The 22,574-nt window shown below is 47.5% G+C and overlaps 1 protein-coding gene across 2 annotated transcripts in view; it reads left to right on the forward strand.

The window, feature by feature from the left end:
* Nucleotides 1-21,809, forward strand: part of CEP104 (centrosomal protein 104) — a 58,009-nt gene extending 36,200 nt beyond the window's left edge. Inside the window, exons 14-22 of one of the 2 annotated variants that reach the window (XM_022598779.3) lie at nucleotides 521-727; nucleotides 1,197-1,304; nucleotides 12,393-12,429; nucleotides 12,620-12,686; nucleotides 13,497-13,605; nucleotides 15,181-15,319; nucleotides 15,489-15,556; nucleotides 18,427-18,517; nucleotides 19,391-21,809. In XM_022598779.3, coding sequence (XP_022454487.2) covers nucleotides 521-727; nucleotides 1,197-1,304; nucleotides 12,393-12,429; nucleotides 12,620-12,686; nucleotides 13,497-13,605; nucleotides 15,181-15,319; nucleotides 15,489-15,556; nucleotides 18,427-18,517; nucleotides 19,391-19,506 — 942 coding nt within the window. In that variant the 3' untranslated portion in view covers nucleotides 19,507-21,809. Of the gene's footprint in view, nucleotides 1-520; nucleotides 728-1,196; nucleotides 1,305-12,392; nucleotides 12,430-12,619; nucleotides 12,687-13,496; nucleotides 13,606-15,180; nucleotides 15,320-15,488; nucleotides 15,557-18,426; nucleotides 18,518-19,390 lie in introns of those variants that run through there. The other variant, XM_089901892.1, reaches the window with a different exon arrangement.
* The last annotated feature ends 765 nt before the right edge of the window (nucleotides 21,810-22,574 follow it).

Here is a 22,574-nt window from a genome sequence, read left to right on the forward strand (position 1 = left end):
GACGTCTGGGGGGCGCGTGCCCTCCAGCTTCAGGACACTGATGCCTCTGACGGGGGGGGGGAGGGGACAGGGGGCCAGGGAGACTTCAAGGGGACTTGCACCGTAGTCCTAGGGTTCTGTTTCTTAGAAAGAGTTGAAGCAAACCTGGCAAAAATGATAGACGTTGGTTAATCTAGATGGTGGATGCATGGAGTTTATTATATTTCCTCTTTATGATTGAAATATTTTCTAATACTTAATATGAAGTTTCTGGGGGGATGTAACTTTAAAAATGCTATTTAATACCTGAAGTAGGAAAAAGGAAAACACTAATAATTGTACATACAACATGGGTTCAGCTGCACATGTAAAGTAAAGGAAGTGAGGAAAACTCTGTATCTTAATAGCTGGAATTCTATGGGCATTGTCATCCATGTTTTTCAAATGTCCACGATGTCCCTATGTTTCTTTTATGCCAGAAGAAATAAACGTGGCTATTTTGAGACCCAGTAACAAGAGCACGTCCCGACCCTATTCTTAGTTCGCAGTGCGGGCCCTGGAGCACAGGGAGCACAAGGTGCGGGATTCGGCGGTGGGGATGATCCTGGACCTGTACGCGCAGCACCGGGCTCTGGTCCTCGAGTGCCTCCCTCCCGAGGAGAGTGCCACCCGCAGGAGCGTCCTCTATAAGACACTTTTTGAGGGATTTGCTACGATAGACGGCAGACCTACAGATGCTGAAATTAGGGTAAGTTAACTTCCCTGAAGTTATGACCTGGTCCCGGGTTTAAGAAGTGACTTGGTACGTGAGTAAACTGACACATCGTTCACGGGGCTATGGGGACAGGAAACACAGCACACGGAGGACACTGGTGCCTGAGCCCGCGTCCTGGCTCTTCCACCTTGTCTGTGTAGGGATTATGATGGCCGGGAGGACACCTGCAGTGTTTATCAACAGGAAACATTTAACACAACACTGTTAATGAAATATACCCCAATATAAAATTTTTAAAAAAATTTTTAATTCCAAAAAAAAAAAAACAACCAGTAAACATTTATTAGATGAATCTGGTGGATTTTCTTTTAATTCTAGCTATAGTATTAGTCTTAGTGACGATTATAATACATAAGAAACATAATTTATATGCTATAACTTATCACTCAATTTCCAGCACTACCCTAAAAATCAGTTCTAATGGAAAATCATTTCATACCAGGCACAGAAAAGAGCGGCTACAGAAGAAGCAGAAAAACGCAAGAAAGAAGAAATTAAAGCTTTACAAGGGCAGTCGACAACACTAAAGGAGATGCAAGCTGAAGTCCAGGTTGGCAAGGTTCACTGTCTTTCACCGTCATGCTCTCGGTCAAAATCCTGTGACCGTTTATTTCCTTACGTAGATGCACAGCATGCTTGGTTTGCTTTTCGTGGGACTCTCCAAATGGGTATCTTTATTCTTTGTTGTTTTTTAAATTAGTTTAGGGGTAAATAAAAGGAATCCTCCACTGAATCATTTGCATGCTCTTTTTTTTTTTAACATCTTTATTGGAGTCTAATTGCTTTACAGTGGTGTGTTAGTTTCTGCTTTATAACAAAGTGAATCAGTTATACATATGTTCCCATATCTCTTCCCTCTTGCGTCTCCCTCCCTCCCACCCTCCCTATCCCACCCCACTAGGTGGTCAAAAAGCACCAACCTGATCTCCCTGTGCTATGCGGCTGCTTCCCACTAGCTATCTATTTTACGCTTGGTAGTGTATATATGTCCATGTCCCTCTCTCACTTTGTCACAGCTCACCCTTCCCCCTCCCCGTATCCTCAAGTCCATTCTCTAGTAGGTCTGTGTCTTTATTTCTGTCTTACTCCTAGGCTCTTCATGACATGTTTTTTTCTTAGGTTCCATATATATGTGTTAGCATTCAGTATTTGCTTTTCTCTTTCTGACTTACTTCACTCTGTATGACAGGCTCTAGGTCCATCCACCTCACTACAAATAACTAAATTTCATTTCTTTTTATGGCTGAGTAATATTCCATTGTATATATGTGCCACATCTTCTTTATCCATTCATCCGATGATGGACACTTAGGTTGCTTCCATCTCCGGGCTATTGTAAATAGAGCTGCAATGAACATTTTGGTACATGACTCTTTTTGAATTATGGTTTTCTCAGGGTATATGCCCAGTAGTGGGATTGCTGGGTCATATGGTAGTTCTATTTTCAGTTTTTTAAGGAACCTCCATACTGTTCTCCATAGTGGCTGTACCAATTCACATTCCCACCAGCAGTGCAAGAGTGTTCCCTTTTCTCCACACCCTCTCCAGCATTTATTGTTTCTACATTTTTTGATGATGGCCATTCTGAACGGTGTGAGATGATATCTCATTGTAGTTTTGATTTGCATTTCTCTAATGATTAATGATGTTGAGCATTCTTTCATGTGTTTGTTGGCAATCTGTATATCTTCTCTGGAGAAATGTCTGTTTAGGTCTTCTGCCCATTTTTGGATTGGGTTGTTTGTTTTTTTTGTTATTGAGCTGCATGAGCTGCTTGAAAATTTTGGAGATTAATCCTTTGTCAGTTGCTTCATTTGCAAATATTTTCTCCCATTCTGAGGGTTGTCTTTTGGTCTTGTTTATGGTTTCCTTTGCTGTGCAAAAGCTTTGAAGTTTCATTAGGTCCCATTTGTTTATTTTTGTTTTTATTTCCATTTCTCTAGGAGGTGGGTCAAAAAGGATCTTGCTGTGATTTATGTCATAGAGTGTTCTGCCTGTGTTTTCTTCTAAGAGTTTGATAGTTTCTGGCCTTACATTTAGATCTTTAATCCATTTTGAGCTTATTTTTGTGTATGGTGTTAGGGAGTGATCTAATCTCATACTTTTACATGTACCTGTCCAGTTTTCCCAGCACCACTTATTGAAGAGGCTGTCCTTTCTCCACTGTACATTCCTGCCTCCTTTATCAAAGATAAGGTGACCATATGTGCGTGGGTTTATCTGTGGGCTTTCTATCCTGTTCCATTGACCTATGTTTCTGTTTTTCTGCCAGTACCATACTGTCTTGATTACTGTAGCTTTGTAGTATAGTCTGCAGTCAGGGAGCCTGATTCCTCCAGCTCCGTTTTTCGTTCTCAAGATTGCTTTGGCTATTCGGGGTCTTTTGTGTTTCCATACAAATTGTGAAATTTTTTGTTCTAGTTCTGTGAAAAATGCCAGTGGTAGTTTGATAGGGACTGCATTGAATCTGTAGATTGCTTTGGGTAGTAGAGTCATTTTCACAATGTTGATTCTTCTAATCCAAGAACACGGTATATCTCTCCATCTATTTGTATCATCTTTAATTTCTTTCATCAGTGTCATATAATTTTCTGCATACAGGTCTTTTGTCCCCTTAGGTAGGTTTATTCCTAGATATTTTATTCTTTTTGTTGCAGTGGTAAATGAGAGGGTTTTCTTGATTTCACTTTCAGATTTTTCATCATTAGTGTATAGGAATGCCAGAGATTTCTGTGCATTAATTTTGTATGCTGCTACTTTACCAAATTCGTTGATTAGCTCTCGTAGTTTTCTGGTAGCATCTCTAGGATTCTCTATGTATAGTATCATGTCACCTGCAGACAGTGACGGCTTTACTTCTTCTTTTCCGATTTGGATTCCTTTTATATCCTTTTCTTCTCTGATTGCTATAGCTAAAACTTCCAAAACTATGTTGAATAACAGTGGTGAGAGTGGGCAACCTTGTCTCGTTCCTGATCTTAGTGGAAATGCTTTCAGTTTTTCACCATTGAGGATGATGTTGGCTGTGGGTTTGTCATATATGGCCTTTATTATGTTGAGGAAAGTTCCCTCTATGCCTACTTTCTGCAGGGTTTTTATCATAAGTGGGTGTTGAATCTTGTCAAAAGCTTTCTCTGCATCTATTGAGATGATCATATGGTTTTTCTCCTTCAATTTGTTAACATGGTGTATCACATTGATTGATTTGCGTATATTGAAGAATCCTTGCATTCCTGGAATAAACCCCACTTGATCATGGTGTATGATGATCCTTTTAATGTGCTGTTGGATTCTGTTTGCTAGTATTTTGTTGAGGATTTTTGCATCTGGGTTCATCAGTGATATTGGCCTGTAGTTTTCATTCTTTGTGACATCCTTGTCTGGTTTTGGTATCAGGGTGATGGTGGCATCGTAGAATGAGTTTGGGAGTGTTCCTCCCTCTGCTATATTTTGGAAGAGTTTGAGAAAGATAGATGTTAGCTCTTCTCTAAATGTTTGATAGAATTCGCCTGTGAAGCCATCTGGCCCTGGGCTTTTGTTTGTTGGAAGATTTTTAATCACAGTTTCAATTTCAGTGCTTGTGATTGGTCTGTTCATATTTTCTATTTCTTCCTGATTCAGTCTTGGCAGGTTGTGCATTTCTAAGAATTTGTCCGTTTCTTCCAGGTTGTCCATTTTATTGGCATAGAGTTGCTTGTAGTAATCTCTCATGATCTTTTGTATTTCTGCAGAGTCAGTTGTTACTTCTCCTTTTTCATTTTTAATTATATTGATTTGAGTCTTCTCCCTTCAAACTATCAAAAATTAAATACAAAGAAAACATATTAAAAGCAGCAAGGGAAAAACAACAAATAACACACAGCGGAATCCCCATAAGGTTAACAGCTGATCTTTCAGCAGAAACTCTGCAAGCCAGAAGGGAGTGGCAGGACATATTTAAAGTGATGAAGGAGAAAAACCTACAACCAAGATTACTCTGCCCAGCAAGGATCTCATTCAGATTTGATGGAGAAATTAAAACCTTTGCAGACAAGGAAAAGCTGAGAGAGTTCAGCACCACCAAACCAGCTTTACAACAAATGCTAAAGGAACTTCTCTAGGCAAGAAATACAAGAGAAGGAAAAGACCTACAATAACAAACCCAAAACAATTAAGAAAATGGGAATAGGAACATCCATATCGATAATTACCTTCAATGTAAATGGATTAAATGCTCCCACCAAAAGACACAGACTGGCTGAATGGATACAAAAACAAGACCCATATATATGCTGTCTACAGGAGACCCACTTCAGACCTAGAGATGCATACAAACTGACAGTGAGGGGATGGAAAAAGATATTCCATGCAAATGGAAATCAAAAGAAAGCTGGAGTAACAATTCTCATATCAGACAAAATAGACTTTAAAATAAAGACTATTACAAGAGACAAAGAAGGACACTGCATAATGATCAAGGGATCGATCCAAGAAGAAGATATAACAATTGTAAATATTTATGCACCCAACATAGGAGCACCTCAATACATAAGGCAAATACTAACAGCCATAAAAGGGGAAATCGACAGTAACACATTCATAGTAGGGGACTTTAACACCCCACTTTCACCAATGGACAGATCATCCAAAATGAAAATAAATAAGGAAACACAAGCTTTAAATGATACATTAAACAAGAGGGACTTAATTGATATTTATAGGACATTCCATCCAAAAACAACAGAATACACATTTTTCTCAAGTGCCCATGGAACATTCTCCAGGATAGATCATATCTTGGGTCACAAATCAAGCCTTGGTAAATTTAAGAAAATTGAAATTGTATCAAGTATCTTTTCTGACCACAACACTATGAGACTAGATGTCAATTACAGGAAAAGATCTGTAAAAAATACAAACACATGGAGGCTCAACAATACTTAATAACGAAGTGATCACTGAAGAAATCAAAGAGGAAATCAAAAAATACCTAGAAACAAATGACAATGGAGACACGATGACCCAAAACCTATAGGATGCAGCAAAAGCAGTTCTAAGAGGGAAGTTTATAGCAATACAAGCCCACCTTAAGAAACAGGAAACATCTTGAATAAACAACCTAACCTTGCACCTAAAGCAATTAGAGAAAGAAGAACAAAAAAAACCCAAAGTTAGCAGAAGGAAAGAAATCATAAAAATCAGATCAGAAATAAATGAAAAAGAAATGAAGGAAACGATAGCAAAGATCAGTAAAACTAAAAGCTGGTTCTTTGAGAAGATAAACAAAATTGATAAACCATTAGCCAGACCAAGAAAAAAACCAAGAAAAAACGGGAGAAGACTCAGATCAATAGAATTAGAAATGAAAAAGCAGAAGTAACAACTGACACTGCAGAAATACAAAAGATCATGCGAGATTACTACAAGCAACTCTATGCCAATAAAATGGACAACCTGGAAGAAACGGACAAATTCTTAGAAATGCACAACCTGCCAAGACTGAATCAGGAAGAAATAGAAAATATGAACAGACCAATCACAAGCACTGAAATTGAAACTGTGATTAAAAATCTTCCAACAAACAAAAGCCCAGGACCAGATGGCTTCACAGGTGAATTCTATCAAAATTTAGAGAAGAGCTAACACCTATCCTTCTCAAACTCTTCCAAAATATAGCAGAGGGAGGAACACTCCCAAACTCATTCTACGATGCCACCATCACCCTGATACCAAAACCAGACAAGGATGCCACAAAGAATGAAAACTACAGGCCAATATCACTGATGAACATAGATGCAAGAATCCTCAACAAAATACTAGCAAACAGAATCCAACAGCACATTAAAAGGATCATCATACACCATGATCAAGTGGGGTTTATTCCAGGAATGCAAGGATTCTTCAATATACACATATCAATCAATGTGATACACCATATTAACAAATTGAAGGAGAAAAACCATATGATCATCTCAATAGATGCAGAGAAAGCTTTTGACAAGATTCAACACCCACTTATGATAAAAACCCTGCAGAAAGTAGGCATAGAGGGAACTTTCCTCAACATAATAAAGGCCATATATGACAAACCCACAGCCAACATCATCCTCAATGGTGAAAAACTGAAAGCATTTCCACTAAGATCAGGAACAAGACAAGGTTGCCCACTCTCACCACTCTTCTTACACCTAGTTTTGGAAGTTTTAGCCACAGCAATCAGAGAAGAAAAGGAAATAAAATGAATCCAAATCGGAAAACAAGAAGTAAAGCCGTCACTGTTTGCAGATGACATGATACTATACATAGAGAATCCTAAAGATGCTACCAGAAAACTACTAAAGCTAATCAATGAATTTGGTAAAGTTGCAGGATAAAGAATTAGTGCACAGAAATCTCTGGCATTCCTATACACTAATGATGAAAAATCTGAAAGTGAAATCAAGAAAACCCTCTCATTTACCACTGCAACAAAAAGAATAAAATATCTAGGAATAAACCTACCTAAGGGGACAAAAGACCTGTATGCAGAAAATTATAAGACACTGATGAAAGAAATTAAAGATGATACAAATAGATGGAGAGATATACCGTGTTCTTGGATTGGAAGAATCAACATTGTGAAAATGACTCTACTACCCAAAGCAATCTACAGTTTCAATGCAATCCCTATCAAACTGCCACTGGCATTTTTCACAGAGCTAGAACAAAAAATTTCACAATTTGTGAAACACAAAAGACCCCGAATAGCCAAAGCAATCTTGAGAACGAAAAATGGAGCTGGAGGAATCAGGCTCCCTGACTTCAGATTATACTACAAAGCTACGGTAATCAAGGCAGTATGGTACTGGCACAAAAACAGAAAAATAGATTAATGGAACAGGATAGAAAGCCCAGAGATAAACCCACACACATATGGTGACCTTATCTTTGATAAAGGAGGCAGGAATGTACAGTGGAGAAAGGACAGCCTCTTCAATAAGTGGTGCTGGGAAAACTGGACAGGTACATGTAAAAGTATGAGATTAGATCACTCCCTAACACCATACACAAAAATAAGCTCAAAATGGATTAAAGACCTAAATGTAAGGCCAGAAACTATCAAACTCTTAGAGGAAAACACAGGCAGAACACTCTATGACATAAATCACAGCAAGATCCTTTTTGACCCACCTCCTAGAGAAATGGAAATAAAAACAAAAATAAACAAATGGGACCTAATGAAACTTCAAAGCTTTTGCACAGCAAAGGAAACCATAAACAAGACCAAAAGACAACCCTCAGAATGGGAGAAAATATTTGCAAATGAAGCAACTGACAAAAGATTAATCTCCAGAATTTACAAGCAGCTCATGCAGCTCTATACCAAAAAAACAACCCAATCCAAAAATGGGCAGAAGACCTAAATAGACATTTCTCCAAAGAAGATATACAGACTGCCAACAAACACATGAAAGAATGCTCAACATCATTAATCATTAGAGAAATGCAAATCAAAACTACAATTAGATATCATCTCACACCAGTCAGAATGGCCATCATCAAAAAATGTAGAAACAATAAATGCTGGAGAGGGTGTGGAGGAAGGGGAACACTCTTGCACTGCTGGTGGGAATGTGAATTGGTACAGCCACTATGGAGAACAGTATGGAGTTTCCTTAAAAAACTACAAATAGGGCTTCCCTTGTGGCGCAGTGGTTGAGAGTCCACCTGCCGATGCAGGGGACATGGGTTCGTGTCCCGGTCCGGGAAGATCCCACATGCTGCGGAGCGCTGGGCCCGTGAGCCATGGCCGCTGAGCCTGCGCATCCGGAGCCTGTGCTCCGCAACGGGAGAGGCCACAGCAATGAGAGGCCTGCGTACCGCAAAAAAAAAAAAAAAAAAAAAAAAACTACAAATAGAACTACCATATGACCCAGCAATCCCACTACTGGGCATATACCCTGAGAAAACCATAATTCAAAAAGAGTCATGTACCACAATGTTCACTGCAGCTCTATTTACAATAGCCCGGAGATGGAAACAACCTAAGTGCCCATCATCGGATGAATGGATAAAGAAGATGTGGCACATATATACAATGGAATATTACTCAGCCATAAACAGAAACTCAATTGAGTTATTTGTAGTGAGGTGGATGGACCTAGAGTCTGTCATACAGAGTGAAGTAAGTCAGAAAGAGAAAAACAAATACTGAATGCTAACACATATATATGGAATCTAAGAAAAAAACATGTCAGGAAGAACCTAGGAGTAAGACAGAAATAAAGACACAGACCTACTAGAGAATGGACTTGAGGATGCGGGGAGGGGGAAGGGTAAGCTGTGACAAAGTGAGAGAGGGACATGGACATATATACACTACCAAGCGTAAAATAGATAGCTAGTGGGAAGCAGCTGCACAGCACAGGGAGATCAGCTCGGTGCTTTGTGCCCGCCTGGAGGGGTGGGATAGGGAGGGTGGGAGGGAGGGAGATGCAAGAGGGAAGAGATATGGGAACATATGTATATGTATAACTGATTCACTGTTATAAAGCAGAAACTAACACACCATTGTAAAGCAATTATACCCCAATAAAGATGTTTAAAAAAAAAAAGAACAAAAAAAACCCCAAAGTTAGCATAAGGAAAGAAATCATAAAGATCATATCAAAAAGAAATGAAGAAGAAATGAAGGAAACAATAGCAAAGATCAATAAAACTAAAAGCTGGTTCTTTGAGAAGATAAAATTGATAAACCATTAGCCAGACTCATCAAGAAAAAAAGGGAGAAGACTTAAGTCAACAGAATTAGAAATGAAAAAGGAGAAGTAACATTTGCATGCTCGTCATTCTCCCCGGGGATGAAGTGTGCTGCTGGCCCAGCCGTGTTTAGAGAGGACTCTCGGAGCTGCAGGAGTTGGCGGAGCAGGGAGGGGGTAGAGGGACAGAAGTCCTCTCTGCAACTTCTCGCCTCCTTCAGAGGCAAAGGAGGTAAAGGAGCTTGAATATGAAGATCTGATTTCCGTGCACTAAAAAAGGAAGGTTTGGGGCAAATGCTGCCTGTCAGGAAGCACTGAGTCCTAGTGCGCAGGGGGCATCAGATGATGTTTGGTTGTATGAAACGTGTCCCTTCTGAAGGGCCCTGCCTCTGTGATTTAAATTTGTGCCATCACTCTGGTTTTTGTGATTAAGTTCGTTAAGTTGATAGTAAAAGGGAGAGGACGTGGGTGCATAAGGCCGGCTGTGCTCATGAGGGTGAGTCTCCTGGGAAGTGCTCTGACCACCGCTTTTTAGAAAAAGAATAAGTGACTAAAAATGGCAGAAAAGAAAGAAAATACGACCGAATGTATGTTGAAGTGCCTGTGACAGAAAGTGACGGTGACGTTTCCGCTGGACGCTGGCATGTCAGAATGCCTGTGAGAAGAGCGGGAAAGTGGCCACCGAGGAACGGAAGAGAGGAGGCGGGGGACCAGCGGGGCAGCGCGGGAGCAGTGCCCGGCCTGGGAGCTGCCGAGGTCACCAGGCTGTGTGTCCCCGCAGCATCTGTGGTGCGGGTCATGGAGGCCTGTCCTCCGGCTCGTCTTCATCCTTCAGTGTTTGTTGAGCGCCTGCACTGGGCCAGCCCTGCCCTGGGCTCCAGAGATGCAGCAGGAACAAGGGCCGCTGCTCCAGGAGGAGAGACCACACGGCACGGCCGCTCAGGAGGGTGGGTGCTGTCCTGCTGTCCTTGTCCTGAGATGATCACTGAAGCCATCTCGTAGGAGGATGACGGAATCTTTTTTTCTGTTTTTTATTATTATAAAATATACATAACATGAGATTTACCATTTTAACCATTTTTAAGTGTACGGTTCTGTGCCGTTGAGGACATTGACATCGTTGTGTAGACACCACCACCATCCAGCTCCAGAACTTTTGAGCACGGCAGAATATTTTTAAATCACCCGATTGCTCACGAGTTTTCAGAAAAGATGTTTAAATTACTAAGCAGTTGTCTAATCTGTTCAAAGCATAGATTAAGGGAGATTTTATAACTCAAATTTAACTTTTGGCATTGTTCATTTGTCTCCCTGCAAGATATACAAACCCATCTCTCATTAATAAGAATTGTTTTTGATGCCCAGAATCCATTTGTGTAAGTTTGCTTTCTTTAGTTGGTAGGTGTATAAATCACGTGAACCCTATTTGCAAGTTTAGTATCAGTCTGTCAAGTGCTTCCCCAGTCCTAAAATTGTATTCTCGTGTGTTTTCTGTATTCAGAGCTTGGGTTGGAGAGAAGTTCCTATCGTGTAAGCTTTGATTTTCTGCAATCACAGTAGACAGTGTCTATGTATTGCGCCACTTAATGCCGTGGATAGGGGACCAGCTCATCCCTGTCCTCCCGTGAAACTGCAAGTCCCAGATGCGCCTCCCCCACCAGTGGCCAGCAGCCCAGGCCACGTGGGTCTAGCAGGCTCAGGTGGGGCAGACTGGCCAGTGCAGGGAGGAAGGCTTGGTCACAGGAGGAGCCCCCGGGAGGCCCCTGAGTGGCAGGAGAAGAGCTCGGTGCAGAGGGGCAGCTTCCCGCCGTGGACACACAGGGCCCTGCACCCTGTCCTTCCTCCGGTCAGCAGTGCCTCCCCGGCTGTCACCTCCCACAGTGGGGACGCCCAGCAGCCAAGACCCACGAGGCAGATACGCGGTGCGTGAGGGTGTGGTGCCCGCTCAAGGGAAGAGGAAGCCAGAGGAGGGAGGCGGCCAGCTGACGCCACCTGACACCACGTGACACTGCGTGGCGGGGGGGCCCCCGGGGGAGCAGTGCCGTGGCCTCTGGAGCCTCCAGGGGTCCCTTTACAGGGGCAGTAACGGGCCGCCCTGGCCACTGTGTTTGCAGGTGGTGGGAAGGGCAGGCTCCTGGGGTGCTGAAGCAGAGCCTGCGGGGCTCACTGATGGGTCGGGGACAGGCCACACCTGGAACAGGAGGGAGGGGTGGGAGCCGCTGGGGTCTCCAGGCTTCGTGGCCTGGATACCTGGAAGACTGGCAGTTCTGGGCTCTGCGCCAGAGGCTGCGAGGGGCGCACGTGAGGGGGAGCCTGTGGGCAGGGAAGGGGGGTTTGGTCTGGTTAAGTCACATTTAAGTGACGTTAAGACCCACGTACATGCTGGGTAGCAGAGAGGCCCAGGTGATGGCACAAACGTTTGGGTCATGAGCACAGAGATAGGTGTGCAGCCTGGGACCTGGGCAAAAGCACCGTCAGGGTCTGTATGGACAAACGGGGGGTGGGCTGAGTCCTGGAGGGGGCGCAGGGGGCGCCCTGGGAGCCCGACTCAGAAGGGCCTGGAGGAGACAGGTGAGGAGAGTCACGTGCCGCCGGGAGCCCATGGCGCGTCCTTCGGGCGGGCAGACACTGATGATGGGCAGGCGACCCGGAGGGGGTGCAGGTGGCCTTGACGAAGAGTGGTTTCCAAGGAGACGGGGGGCGGGGGGCGGGCAGGAGCCCGAGGTAGGGGCTGTGGAGGGCAGGATGGAGGAGACTGCTGCCCACGGATTGAGAGGGCAACTCTTTCAAACAAGTGTGTTGTTTGCGGATGGAGATTCTGCCACGCAGCCTGAGGCCGTGCCTCCAGGACCACGGTAGACCCTGGGTAGGCTCACACACTGCAGCCGTCTGCCCCTGATCTTTCTGCTCTTCTGTTTCAGGGAGAAGAGAGTGAGGCTGCGAAGGCCGAGAGCCAGGGTACGTAAGAAACCACTTGTATTCACGCGGCGAATGTCTGCATCTCCGATGCTTCAGGGCTCAATGCAAAATACTACCTTTACTAACTGGTAGCTTTTAAACTGTATTTCCCATCCAACTGGTTACTAAAACTTTGAAAATAGTTTTCTACAAAAGGTTATTTAAATAGCTTTCTTTTTAATTTCTTTAGACACTCAAGGAAGGAAAGCGGCCCCATCTAATGCTCCAGAAATTCCAGATAATCACTATTTAGATAAGTGAGTAAAGTTGTCTCTAACCCACTGTAGAATAAGTAGAGGGACTAACCCATAAAAATGCCGTCAGATAAATATATTCTCCCTGGTTCATGAGGATTACGTGAACTAGTTGTCTCTTTTCAGTGATTTTGAAAGCTAGGAAATTGCCCTCCAAACCAGGAGCATCAGCTGTGAGTCGAGATAACCTTTCCTCTCTTTCCCGACAGAAACGAGCAGGCTGTTTGTCAGAAGTCCTGTTACAGGCCAAAAATTCTTTTAGTGTTTTATGAAAGTATAGTTGATTTACAGTGTGTTGATCTCTGCTATACAGCAGAGTGACTCAGTTATACATATATATGTTCTTTTTCATCTTCTTTTCCACTATGGCTTATCACAGGACATTGAATATGGTCAGGCTCAAACTTTACAGCAGCAAAATGCTTTCTCCTGTGCTGTGGCTGAGACAAATCTATAAGGAATTTAAGGGAAATGTCTTGGTTTCATCTTTTCTTGTGATTTAAAATATCCTTTCTGCTTGGTGACGCTGACAGAGTTAGAATTCTAAGGGATCTTAAGCTACTTTATCTCAAACCCCTACGTGGTAAAGACTCTTGTTTACGCCCTTTGATAGAGGAGCTACCCAGCCCCTCCTGAGGCCCCTCTGTGAGGGGCAGCCGTGCCTCCAGGTCAAGCTGAAGCCCACTCAGTGGGTCCAGGATGGTGGCCGCAGGCTGGGCATGGGGGGCGTCACAGAGCTCCCCGGGAGCCGGCAGAATGGGGATGGCTAAACTGGGTCTGTGCTTCATTTCTTACCTTTCTGTTTTGTTTCAGTTTATGCATTTTTTGTGGGGAGAGGAGCGACTCCTTCACAGAAGAAGGCCTGGATCTCCATTACTGGAAGCACTGTCTTATGCTGACGAGATGTGACTACTGCAAACAGGTCAGGTGCTGGGCGCGGGCGGGCCAGACCCAGGCAGGCGAGCTGGACACGCAGTTCCCGAAGGCCGAGTCACAAAAATGTCCCAGATCTTAGCATTTTCAGAGGAAAAGTTATGGGGAAAGTTTTGTTGGGGTTGATTTTTCTTAATTTATTATTAGAGTATAACATATATATAAATGTATACAAGTCATAGGTGTTACAGCTCCTGAATTATCGCAAGATAAACAAATCCACGTAACCACCAGCAGGCCACGTACCGCAAGGTACCCCACCCTCCTCCCCAGGGCCATCACTGTCCTCATGTCTGCTGCTTGCTTTGTGAGTTTTACCGAAGTGGAATCCTACGCGACGTCTGGAGTTTGCTGTACAGTACTCCGTTGTTTGGATGTACCGCGATTTATCAGTCCTTTCTACTATGTCTGGGTTTGGGCTGAGACTGTTAGGAATAGCATTGCTACAGACACCCTTGTGTGATCTTCCGCGTGTGCGGACGCACTTTTTTGGGCGCACACCTCGCTGTAGGACGGCTGGGTGGGCTCGCGTCCAGCTGCAGAAGGCCAGTGTGAGCCACGCGCCTAGTGTCCGGGCGGGAGCCGCCCCCCATCCTCGCCAGCCTCGCAGTCGCCACCTGCCACGCGCCCATCACGCTCTCCTGACGATGCTGGGCTGGAGCCCTGTCCCCCTGCTGGCCTCTCGCTGACCTCTTTTGCGAAGCACTTCTAGTTTCTCACCCATATTTTGAATTGGGTGCCAGTCCCACTATTGCTGACGTGTAGTCGTTCTTGACACACCCGGATGTGCATCCTTCGCCACTTGAATGTGTGGTGTCCACTCTGTGTCTGGCCTTTTCACCAACGAGCAGGAGCTTTTCATGTTGTCCACCCTACTGACCCGTTCTAGGGTTAATGCTTGGGCACCCTGTTGAAGGGGTCCTCGCGCACCCCAGTTGTTCATCTTTCCTCTATGCAGCCAGCCCTCCTTTAGACAGAGGAGGGGAACCAGAAGGGGAGTGACCTTCTCTCCTGTCCTGGGTGCTCTCAGGCCTGCAGGGGCGGGGTGGGCAGGCCCCACCCTCTGAGCAGCTCCCCCCCACCCTGGCTGGCGGTGCAGACTCCTCCACCCGGCGTGGCCTGGCTCCTCTGGCAGCAAGCGAGAGTCTGCGGCGTGAAGCTCTAGGGTGTGTACAAGCCCCTCCTGGCAAAGAGTTCACAGTGGTGAAAGGGTCTCTTCTTGTGACCCGTTTCCGGGCACGTTCTTAGAAATGGCCAGGAGCCCGGATTGAACCCAAGGCCACGTAAACCCCTGAGCTCTTCAGAGTACAGGGCAGGGTTAGTGTTGTGGGTGAACCGTCGCTTCCCCTCCCCGCTTAGCCGTGGCCTCTGGATGCTCCTGAGGTAGCAGGGCAAGCAGGATGTGAGGTCTCCAGCCACGTGTACGTGACTGCGCAGGTAACAGGTGTGTGCCTCCCTTCCCGAGTGGTGCTGGCGGGACAGGAAGCGCGCGCTCGTGCAGGGGCCGGGGCCGCACGCGCCTCGGGGTGCTCAGCCGTGTGACGTGTCCCGTCGTGGCTTCCAGGTGGTGGAGATTTCCAGCCTGACGGAGCACCTGCTGACGGAGTGTGACAAAAAGGACGGCTTTGGGGAGTGTTACCGCTGCAGTGAGGCCGTTTTAAAGGAAGAGCTGCCCAGACACATAAAAACGAGAGACTGCAACCGTGAGTGCCCCCGCAGCCCCCCGAGACCTTCGCGCCATCCCCGGAGGCCCGGCTGGGGGGTCGGGGGGCAGATCCCGCGTCTGCCGGTGGCCCTGCCCACCCGTTCCTCTGCGCCGCCATTCACGCCCCACAGGAGTAACTAGATCTTGTCTCATTGAAACCGTTTCAGCTGCCAAAGCGGAGAAGCTGGCGAACCGGTGTCCTCTGTGCCACGAGAATTTCACCCCCGGAGAAGAGGTGAGGGGCTGACGGGGCGACCTGGCCGCGTGGAGGGACGGCGGGCGTCGGGCGGAGGCTGGCCCCCGGGGTGGGGTGAGGCTCTGTCTCAGGGTTCCTGCGCTCCCTGCCCAGCACGCCTGTGGCATCTCCCAGGAAGGGGGAGCATCTCGGCTCTTTGGGATGGAAGCATGAAGTGGTTTCACTTTTTCCAGGCTTGGCTTTCATCTCCACGTTGGGGCCTAGACTGGCCTCCTGGCCAGATTCTGTAACGCTCTGGTCCCTTGTGATGCATAAAGCTGAGCCCCGTCCAGGTTGGAAATCCTACCTCGTGTCCGGTGCCCAGCACTCCGCCCACTCCCAGCGTGAGCCACGCGGGTGACACAGCGGCCTAGTTGGGGGGCGCCAGGGTCTCCCACCCTCTCCTCCACACGCCCCGTCCTCTGGTGTCAGCCCGATCACTCTGGCTCACACGCCGCCAGCGCTGCCCTGCATGCTGAGCTCCCGCGGGGCCCTGCAGGCCCAGCCTCTCCTGCCCTGAGCCCCTCAGCCGCGGCCACCTGCGGTCCACCCACTGCGTCCACTGCGGGGTCCCTTGTCCCAGCCCTGGGGCTGTGGTGCCAATAGGATGGCTCAGACCCAGTGACGCCCCACTGTGCCGGATGGTGGGCCCGGCCGCCCGCTGCTCCCTCAGCGCCCCGGCCATCCGGCCGTCCAGGGCTCATCCTCTCTCCCTCTCAGAAAACGTCACACACGTAACAGAGACAAGCATGGGAACCACGTGCCTCCTCACGGGCCGTGTGTGGGGAAGGCACGGTGAAGGTTTAGGTCTCTTCCATCGTTGACTGGTTTTCAGAATGACAAGTTGGGTCCCCAGCATCTTCCAGTGGTGGCTTATTTGCTTGTTGGATCTTAGCACCATCAGGAACTCACAGCTTAAAACTGTTTGCCGTGTTCAGCTGTTGGCATCGCTGTGCTTAGTGGTGCGTGAATGAGCTGATCTCTGGCCATCAGAGCCTCTGCAGACAGGCTCCTGGCGCTGCCGGTGGCCCAGGGGACTCAGAGCCTCCTGGCCGTCGCAACAAGATGCCCCACCAAGCCTTCCGTTCCTGGTTCCCTGCAGTGGAAATGACGTTCCAGCACCCCCTCGGGTGCCTCGGGTGCTCCTTGCTCCTGGTTCGGTACCATTCTGGGCCTCTTTGCGGACAGAGCCGGGGAAAACGTTGAGATAAATCCATCAAAAGTTCATGGTAGGGGCTTCCCTGGTGGCGCAGTGGTTGAGAGTCCACCTGCCGATGCAGGGGACACGGGTTCGTGCCCCGGTCCGGGAGGATCCCACATGCCGCGGAGTGGCTGGGCCCGTGAGCCATGGCCGCTGAGCCTGCACGTCCAGAGCCTGTGCTCCGCAGCGGGAGAGGCCACAACAGTGAGAAGCCCACATACCGCAAAAAAAAAAAAAAAAAAAAAAGTTCATGGTGACGTTCCTGATTCGGAGTCTGAGCTGTAAGGGTTTCTTGAACCTCTGGCGTCGCACGTCTGTGTGTCCTTCCTTCCCTCCCAAGAATCAGTGCCCACAGTCCCCAGAGATGCCCATTGGACTGTCACAGAGTGTGCGTTGCTCGGACCCACGTTCCCCTTGGCGGGGGCTCAGAGCAGCAGTGCGGGTGCTGCGGACAGGGAGATGCTGCTGGACACTGCGCTGTCCCAGCTCTTCGTGTCCCTCCCGTGCCTCCTGGAGACGTGGGGCAAAAGCGTCTCTGCTTCACAGTCACGGGAGTTGCTCCACGTGCTTGTGTCGCCAGTTGTTAACAATTCAGCCTCATTGTTTCAGTCTGTGTTCAAGTCCCAGGGGTTTTCAAACACAAGCTCTACAATTACATGAGATACTTAGACGGTTCCAAAGTCTGTCAAATGAGACTTACTCAGGGAAGACCCGACAGAAGCTGCTGCCCTGCCCACCATCCCTCCTCTTACAGAGCGAGGGGTTTTTTATGGTTTATCCATTTTAGTCTTAAATGTGAACTGCTCTCACATGCCCATACATTTTCTCTCTCCCTGTGTATTTTTAGAATTTAGGAGCCTTTGAGCTTTTGTTGTCGTTGTCACCTTTACACTATTACTGTCGTACGTGACCAGCCCCTCCTTCTGGAGACCAGTCGGCTCCCTGCTCTGAGCAGCGCAGACATTGGCAGTGGCCTCCTTCCCTTCCTGCCCTCCCCCCAAGCCCCCCAGCGTCTGCCTTGAGGGGATGGCATCTGACTCACAGTCAACTGCAGAGAGGCATTAGCAGGCTTGTGCTGCTTCTCCTCTGCTTTCTCCGTGTTTTCTTAACGTGGCACCACCCGCCGAGCAGCTTAAACACCCGCTGTTCTATCACAGTTTCTGTGGGTCAGAAGTCCAGGCACAACCTGGCTGGGTCCTCTGCTTGCGGTCTCCCAGGGCTGCACTCGAGGTGTCATCCAGGCTGCGCTCTCATCTGTGGCTCGGCAGGGAAAGGAGCCACTTCCTGGCCCATCGCAGGTGCTGGCAGAATTCTTTTCTTCGTCATTGTAGGACCAAGGGCCCTTCTTCCTTGCTGGCTGTCCAGCAGGGCCACCCTCAGCCCCTGCACCCTGTGCCCCTGGACCGTCGCACATTGTGCACCCCGCGTGACAGCGGTCTTGGCATGTTTGCTCAGCGGTGATGAGAGCTGGGAGAGGTGTGAAGTGCAGGCAGCATCTCAAGATACGTGGGTGCTCCGGCCGTGCACTCAGCACAGGGGGCTCCAAGGCAGGACATGCACAGAGCTCAGGACCCACGCCCGCAGCCGCAGCGCATCGCCACCCCTGGCTCGGTCGTCTCAGTGGCCCCTCTGGTGGCCTGGTTCCCACTCCACCTGCCTCTCGTTTCAGGCGTGGAAGGCCCACCTCATGGGCCCCGCGGGCTGCACAGTGAACCTGCGCCGGACGCACGTGCTACGCAAGGTGCCCACGCTGCCGCCAGGTAAGCATCCGCCCCGGCCTCGGCCCTGTCCCTGGGTCCCGAACAAGTAGGGCGATCATGTCGTCAGCACCAGCTCTGGCCGAAGCCCCTCCACGTGGTCCTGCTTCCCCACTCACAGAGTTGAGAAACCAAACCGCAGGTGTTCGCAGGCGCACCGCGGGTCTCGTGTCCCTCCGCACCATGGGTACCAGTGTCCAGAAACTCGGGGTTCAGTAGGAGACCCGTAGGCGGCGCCACGACCTGACTTCTGAATCCCAGTTCTGGCTGCTTTCTGTGGGATTTAGAATGCCTTACAGAAGAGTGTTGTTTTTCATTAGAAAATTATTCTTGACCTTGGATACATGACTTTATTTTGGGGCCCTGTGATCAACGAGAACATGAGGAAATGTGTCTCGTGCTCATTCAGCGCCAGGCACGGGCAGGAGCTGCGCCCCTCACACACGCACACACGCGCGCGCGCACGCACACATGCACACGTGTGAGGACCAGAGGTGCTGGGGGAGCTGCCCCGGCCTCCTAGCCAGGTAACCGGCCCTGGTCACATGGCTGCTGGTCTTCATTTCGGGAGCTGTTTGAAACTAAAAATTAGGTAAGCGGCTCAGTTCTTTCCTCTGACCGTGCGTCAGTCTCCTTCTCTGGCTCTTTCTTCTTCCTCTCCTGCCGTCACATGTGCATCCTCGAGGGTGGCCCGCCCAGCCCCCTCTCACATCTGCCGGCCCAGCCCGGCCACCTGTGGGCTAGGTGACCTGGAGCGTCCCAGCCCCTCGTGCTCAGATCCTCCCCGTGTCTGGCGACCCCGGGCCACTCGTACTGTCACTGCAGCTTTGCACCCTGGCTCACGTTTGTCCCCCGTGCTCTGTGTGTCCACTGCAGGTAAAGGCCCAGCCGCAACCAAGTCAGGGACCTCGGGATCCAAGGTCGGAAGCAAGATCCCCACCCCCAAGGGGGGCCTGAGTAAAAGCTCCGGCAGGACGTACACAAAGCGGTGACACAGCACCGCATCTGCTCCCTCGTCTCCAAAGGGACCGAGCAGCTTCCCCAGCCGTGGACGTGTCACCTCAAAGCATCTCTAGACATGGCAACCCCCGCTCCGCCCCTGCTGCCCCCAGGCTCCTGGCTGCGCCCGTCCCGACCGTGGCCCCTGCGTCCGGAGTGAGGCCCTGATCTCCCCATGGCTCCGGCTCGCAGGTCTCCACCCCCCCAGGGCCCGGGGTCCACAGGAGACGGTCCTGCTGGAGGAGCAGCGCCGAGCGGCCCATGCGGAGGGACAGGCCCAGCGCAGCACCTCTGCGCTGCTGCTTGGAGCGATTTCCATAAAGCCCTCACTCTAAACCTCTTGCATGTGGGTCTCTCTCAGCCGTGGTGGAAGGTCTGCAGGGCTCGCCAGGCCGGGGGATGGGATGGGATGGGATGGGGGGGCCAGTCACCCTGTGCCCCTCCTCCCCAGGGTAGGGGGGCCGTCGGCCTGCAAAGCCTGCATGTCCACAGCAGCAAGAAGTAAGGTCGAGGTCAAGAAGTTAAGGTCCAGGCCCGGCCCCCTCGGCTCTCGCCTGCCAGACGCTCGGAGCGCAGCCCACCTGATCCCCCCATCGGCGCCCACACCAGGCGGAGTGGAGGTTAATGCTGGCGGCTCCATGTCAGGCCCTTCCTCGGGGGGCTTCAAGTTCTTTACACACATGAAGCCCTAGAAAAATAGGAGACGACATTCCCCGATGATCCTGCGCTCACCTGAGCAGGTGTGTCCGTCAAAATAGCCCTTTCCTAAACCCCTGGGGCAGGCAGAGCGACTCCCACTCTGTGTAACATTCAGAGGAGCCTCCGAGCCTCTGCTCAGCCCGTCAGCCCGTCCCGCTCGGATCCACGTGGGAATTGCAACTGTATGTTCACTTTTCTCAAACACTTTGTATGATACTTTCAACACCAAAAACCACTTAAAATGATGAAACCAAACCTCAGAATCCAGTCTCCTGACCAGCCGCCAACCAACCTCCCTGGCCTGTGGCAGTGGCTCACCTGGCTTCAGAGCCAGGTAGCTGTGGGGGAGCCAGTGTCTGTCCAGAACGTGCTTGGAAAGGCCGCCTTCTCGTCCACACCTGTGGTCCCCAGGTGCCCAGCCCACTAGAGACCGAAAGAAGATGGCCCTCCCCGCCCCACCCGGCCCCGTGCCCAGGGTGTGCTTTCCTCCTGAGCATGATGCAGGCTTCCAGGATGACGAAACTTGTACTACACCGTTAGTGTAAGAATATTTTTAATTCCCAACCATGTAAAATAACAAAATATATATTTTAAAACTAATAGCTATTTGAGCGATGTGCTCCCTGGGTATGTTAGTGACCATGAATTTGTACTAGTCGGTCAATTTCCATTTTTGGTAGGCTAATGCTTTCTCATATGGTTGACTCAAAATACCCGGAATAAGAGTGACCAAGAGAATTACCTTCAAAAATATACTCTATAAAAAAATGTAAAAGTATGGGGGGAGAAATAACATAAAACTTTACTAGAGAGAGCAAAGTACAGATGCCAAGATAATTATAAAATGATCCTTCCTGGTTTCAAAAAGATGTTGCCATGGTCTCTCACCCATGAGAGTGAAGTACAGATAGAACACTTCTTTAAACAGAACAATGAGAAAAGTTAACCAAGAAATGATTCTTTTCTCTCCAACCAAAACTTCTAAGAAATATACAGTTAATGTTTTCTATGTATTGTAACATAAAGAAGATATTTGTAAAATTACTTAATTTTTAGTGATTGACAAACAAAATTGAGTGCATTTAAAACAGATCAGTCTTGCTGGTTACAGAAGAATCATGTGCTTCTGTTCCGATGATTCCTGGCCGTGATCAGTGGCTATTAAAATATTTACAGAGTTATGTATATACTACTAAGGGACCAAGAATAAAGGATAGAAAACTAAAAAGGAACTATAAGCTCCCTTGGCCATTCTTAAATATCTAAACTTGGAACAGTACTTAATTGAAATTTCACTCATGAATATGTTGTGGATACTTAACAATATTTATTTCTATTATTTTCATATTTCAAAATATTCTAATTTAAAAGAATTGTATCTATAAATTTGACATTAGAGTACAAGCGTAAACACTTTTAATGAAAATTTGCAACTTTTTAATGTTTTGACATAGTTTTCTATTTGTCTTTATTTCACGTACCAAAATTATAAAGTATCTAAGTAATATATTTTTGTTGTCGTTTGAGGGCTTAGGCGTTAATTCACCCTGAGTATATGAATGTAATAAAAAGATTACTAAATGTCTTGTCACTTTTATTTTAAAATTATAATTAAAAAGCAATCGGTAAGTTACATTTCCTTTCGTAAACATGCAGGTGTAGCTCAGCCCTGAAATGCCAGGGAGTTGCTGAGATTTGCTTAGAAATGGGCAGTGGGTATTAAGTTGCCAGGAGAGAGTGTGGTTCCTAAAATAAGTTATTTGTGGGTTTACTCCTGAAGAAGCTAAACGATTTTAAGCTACATATAAATTAGAGAAAGTTCTTTACCAATTTTATCCCATGGAATAAAATGAGAATATTTTATAAATGCTCCAATTGTGCCCATCAGAGGTTTATACTTTATAGTCTCTTCCTGTGTTTTTTATCCCTTTTGAAAGAGGGCATTTTTACCAGCCAACAAAGCTATTTTGCTCTTCAAATAAGTAAAAATACAGTATTTTCTCTGTTGATTTGGAGAGTGGTTTTAAGCTTTTATTACCTTTGATGGTTTTATAAGTTTCCATTTTGAAGTTAGTTTTTTCCTTTATATATATATATACATATACACATACATATATACACACACACACATATATAAACTTAAAACTTAGCATTACAGTTTAAACAGCAAAATTACTTATCTTACTTTGGTAGGTGGGGTGTGTGCGCGTGAGTGTGTGCTCTGGAGAACGTGGGAGGAAAGAGCTCGCTGTCCAAAGGGAAGAGTGTGATTCTACCTGCTAGTGTCAGACACCCCGAGAGATTTCAGTGCGCTAACTTTCAACTAGGTGTTCGTTCGTGCCATTGCTTATTTGCTCTTAAA

The sequence above is a fragment of the Delphinapterus leucas genome, chromosome 1 (assembly GCF_059928025.1).
Source record: "Delphinapterus leucas isolate spDelLeu-1000000601 "Yukka" chromosome 1, BTC_Dleu_Yukka2, whole genome shotgun sequence".
Classification (NCBI taxonomy): domain Eukaryota; kingdom Metazoa; phylum Chordata; class Mammalia; order Artiodactyla; family Monodontidae; genus Delphinapterus; species Delphinapterus leucas.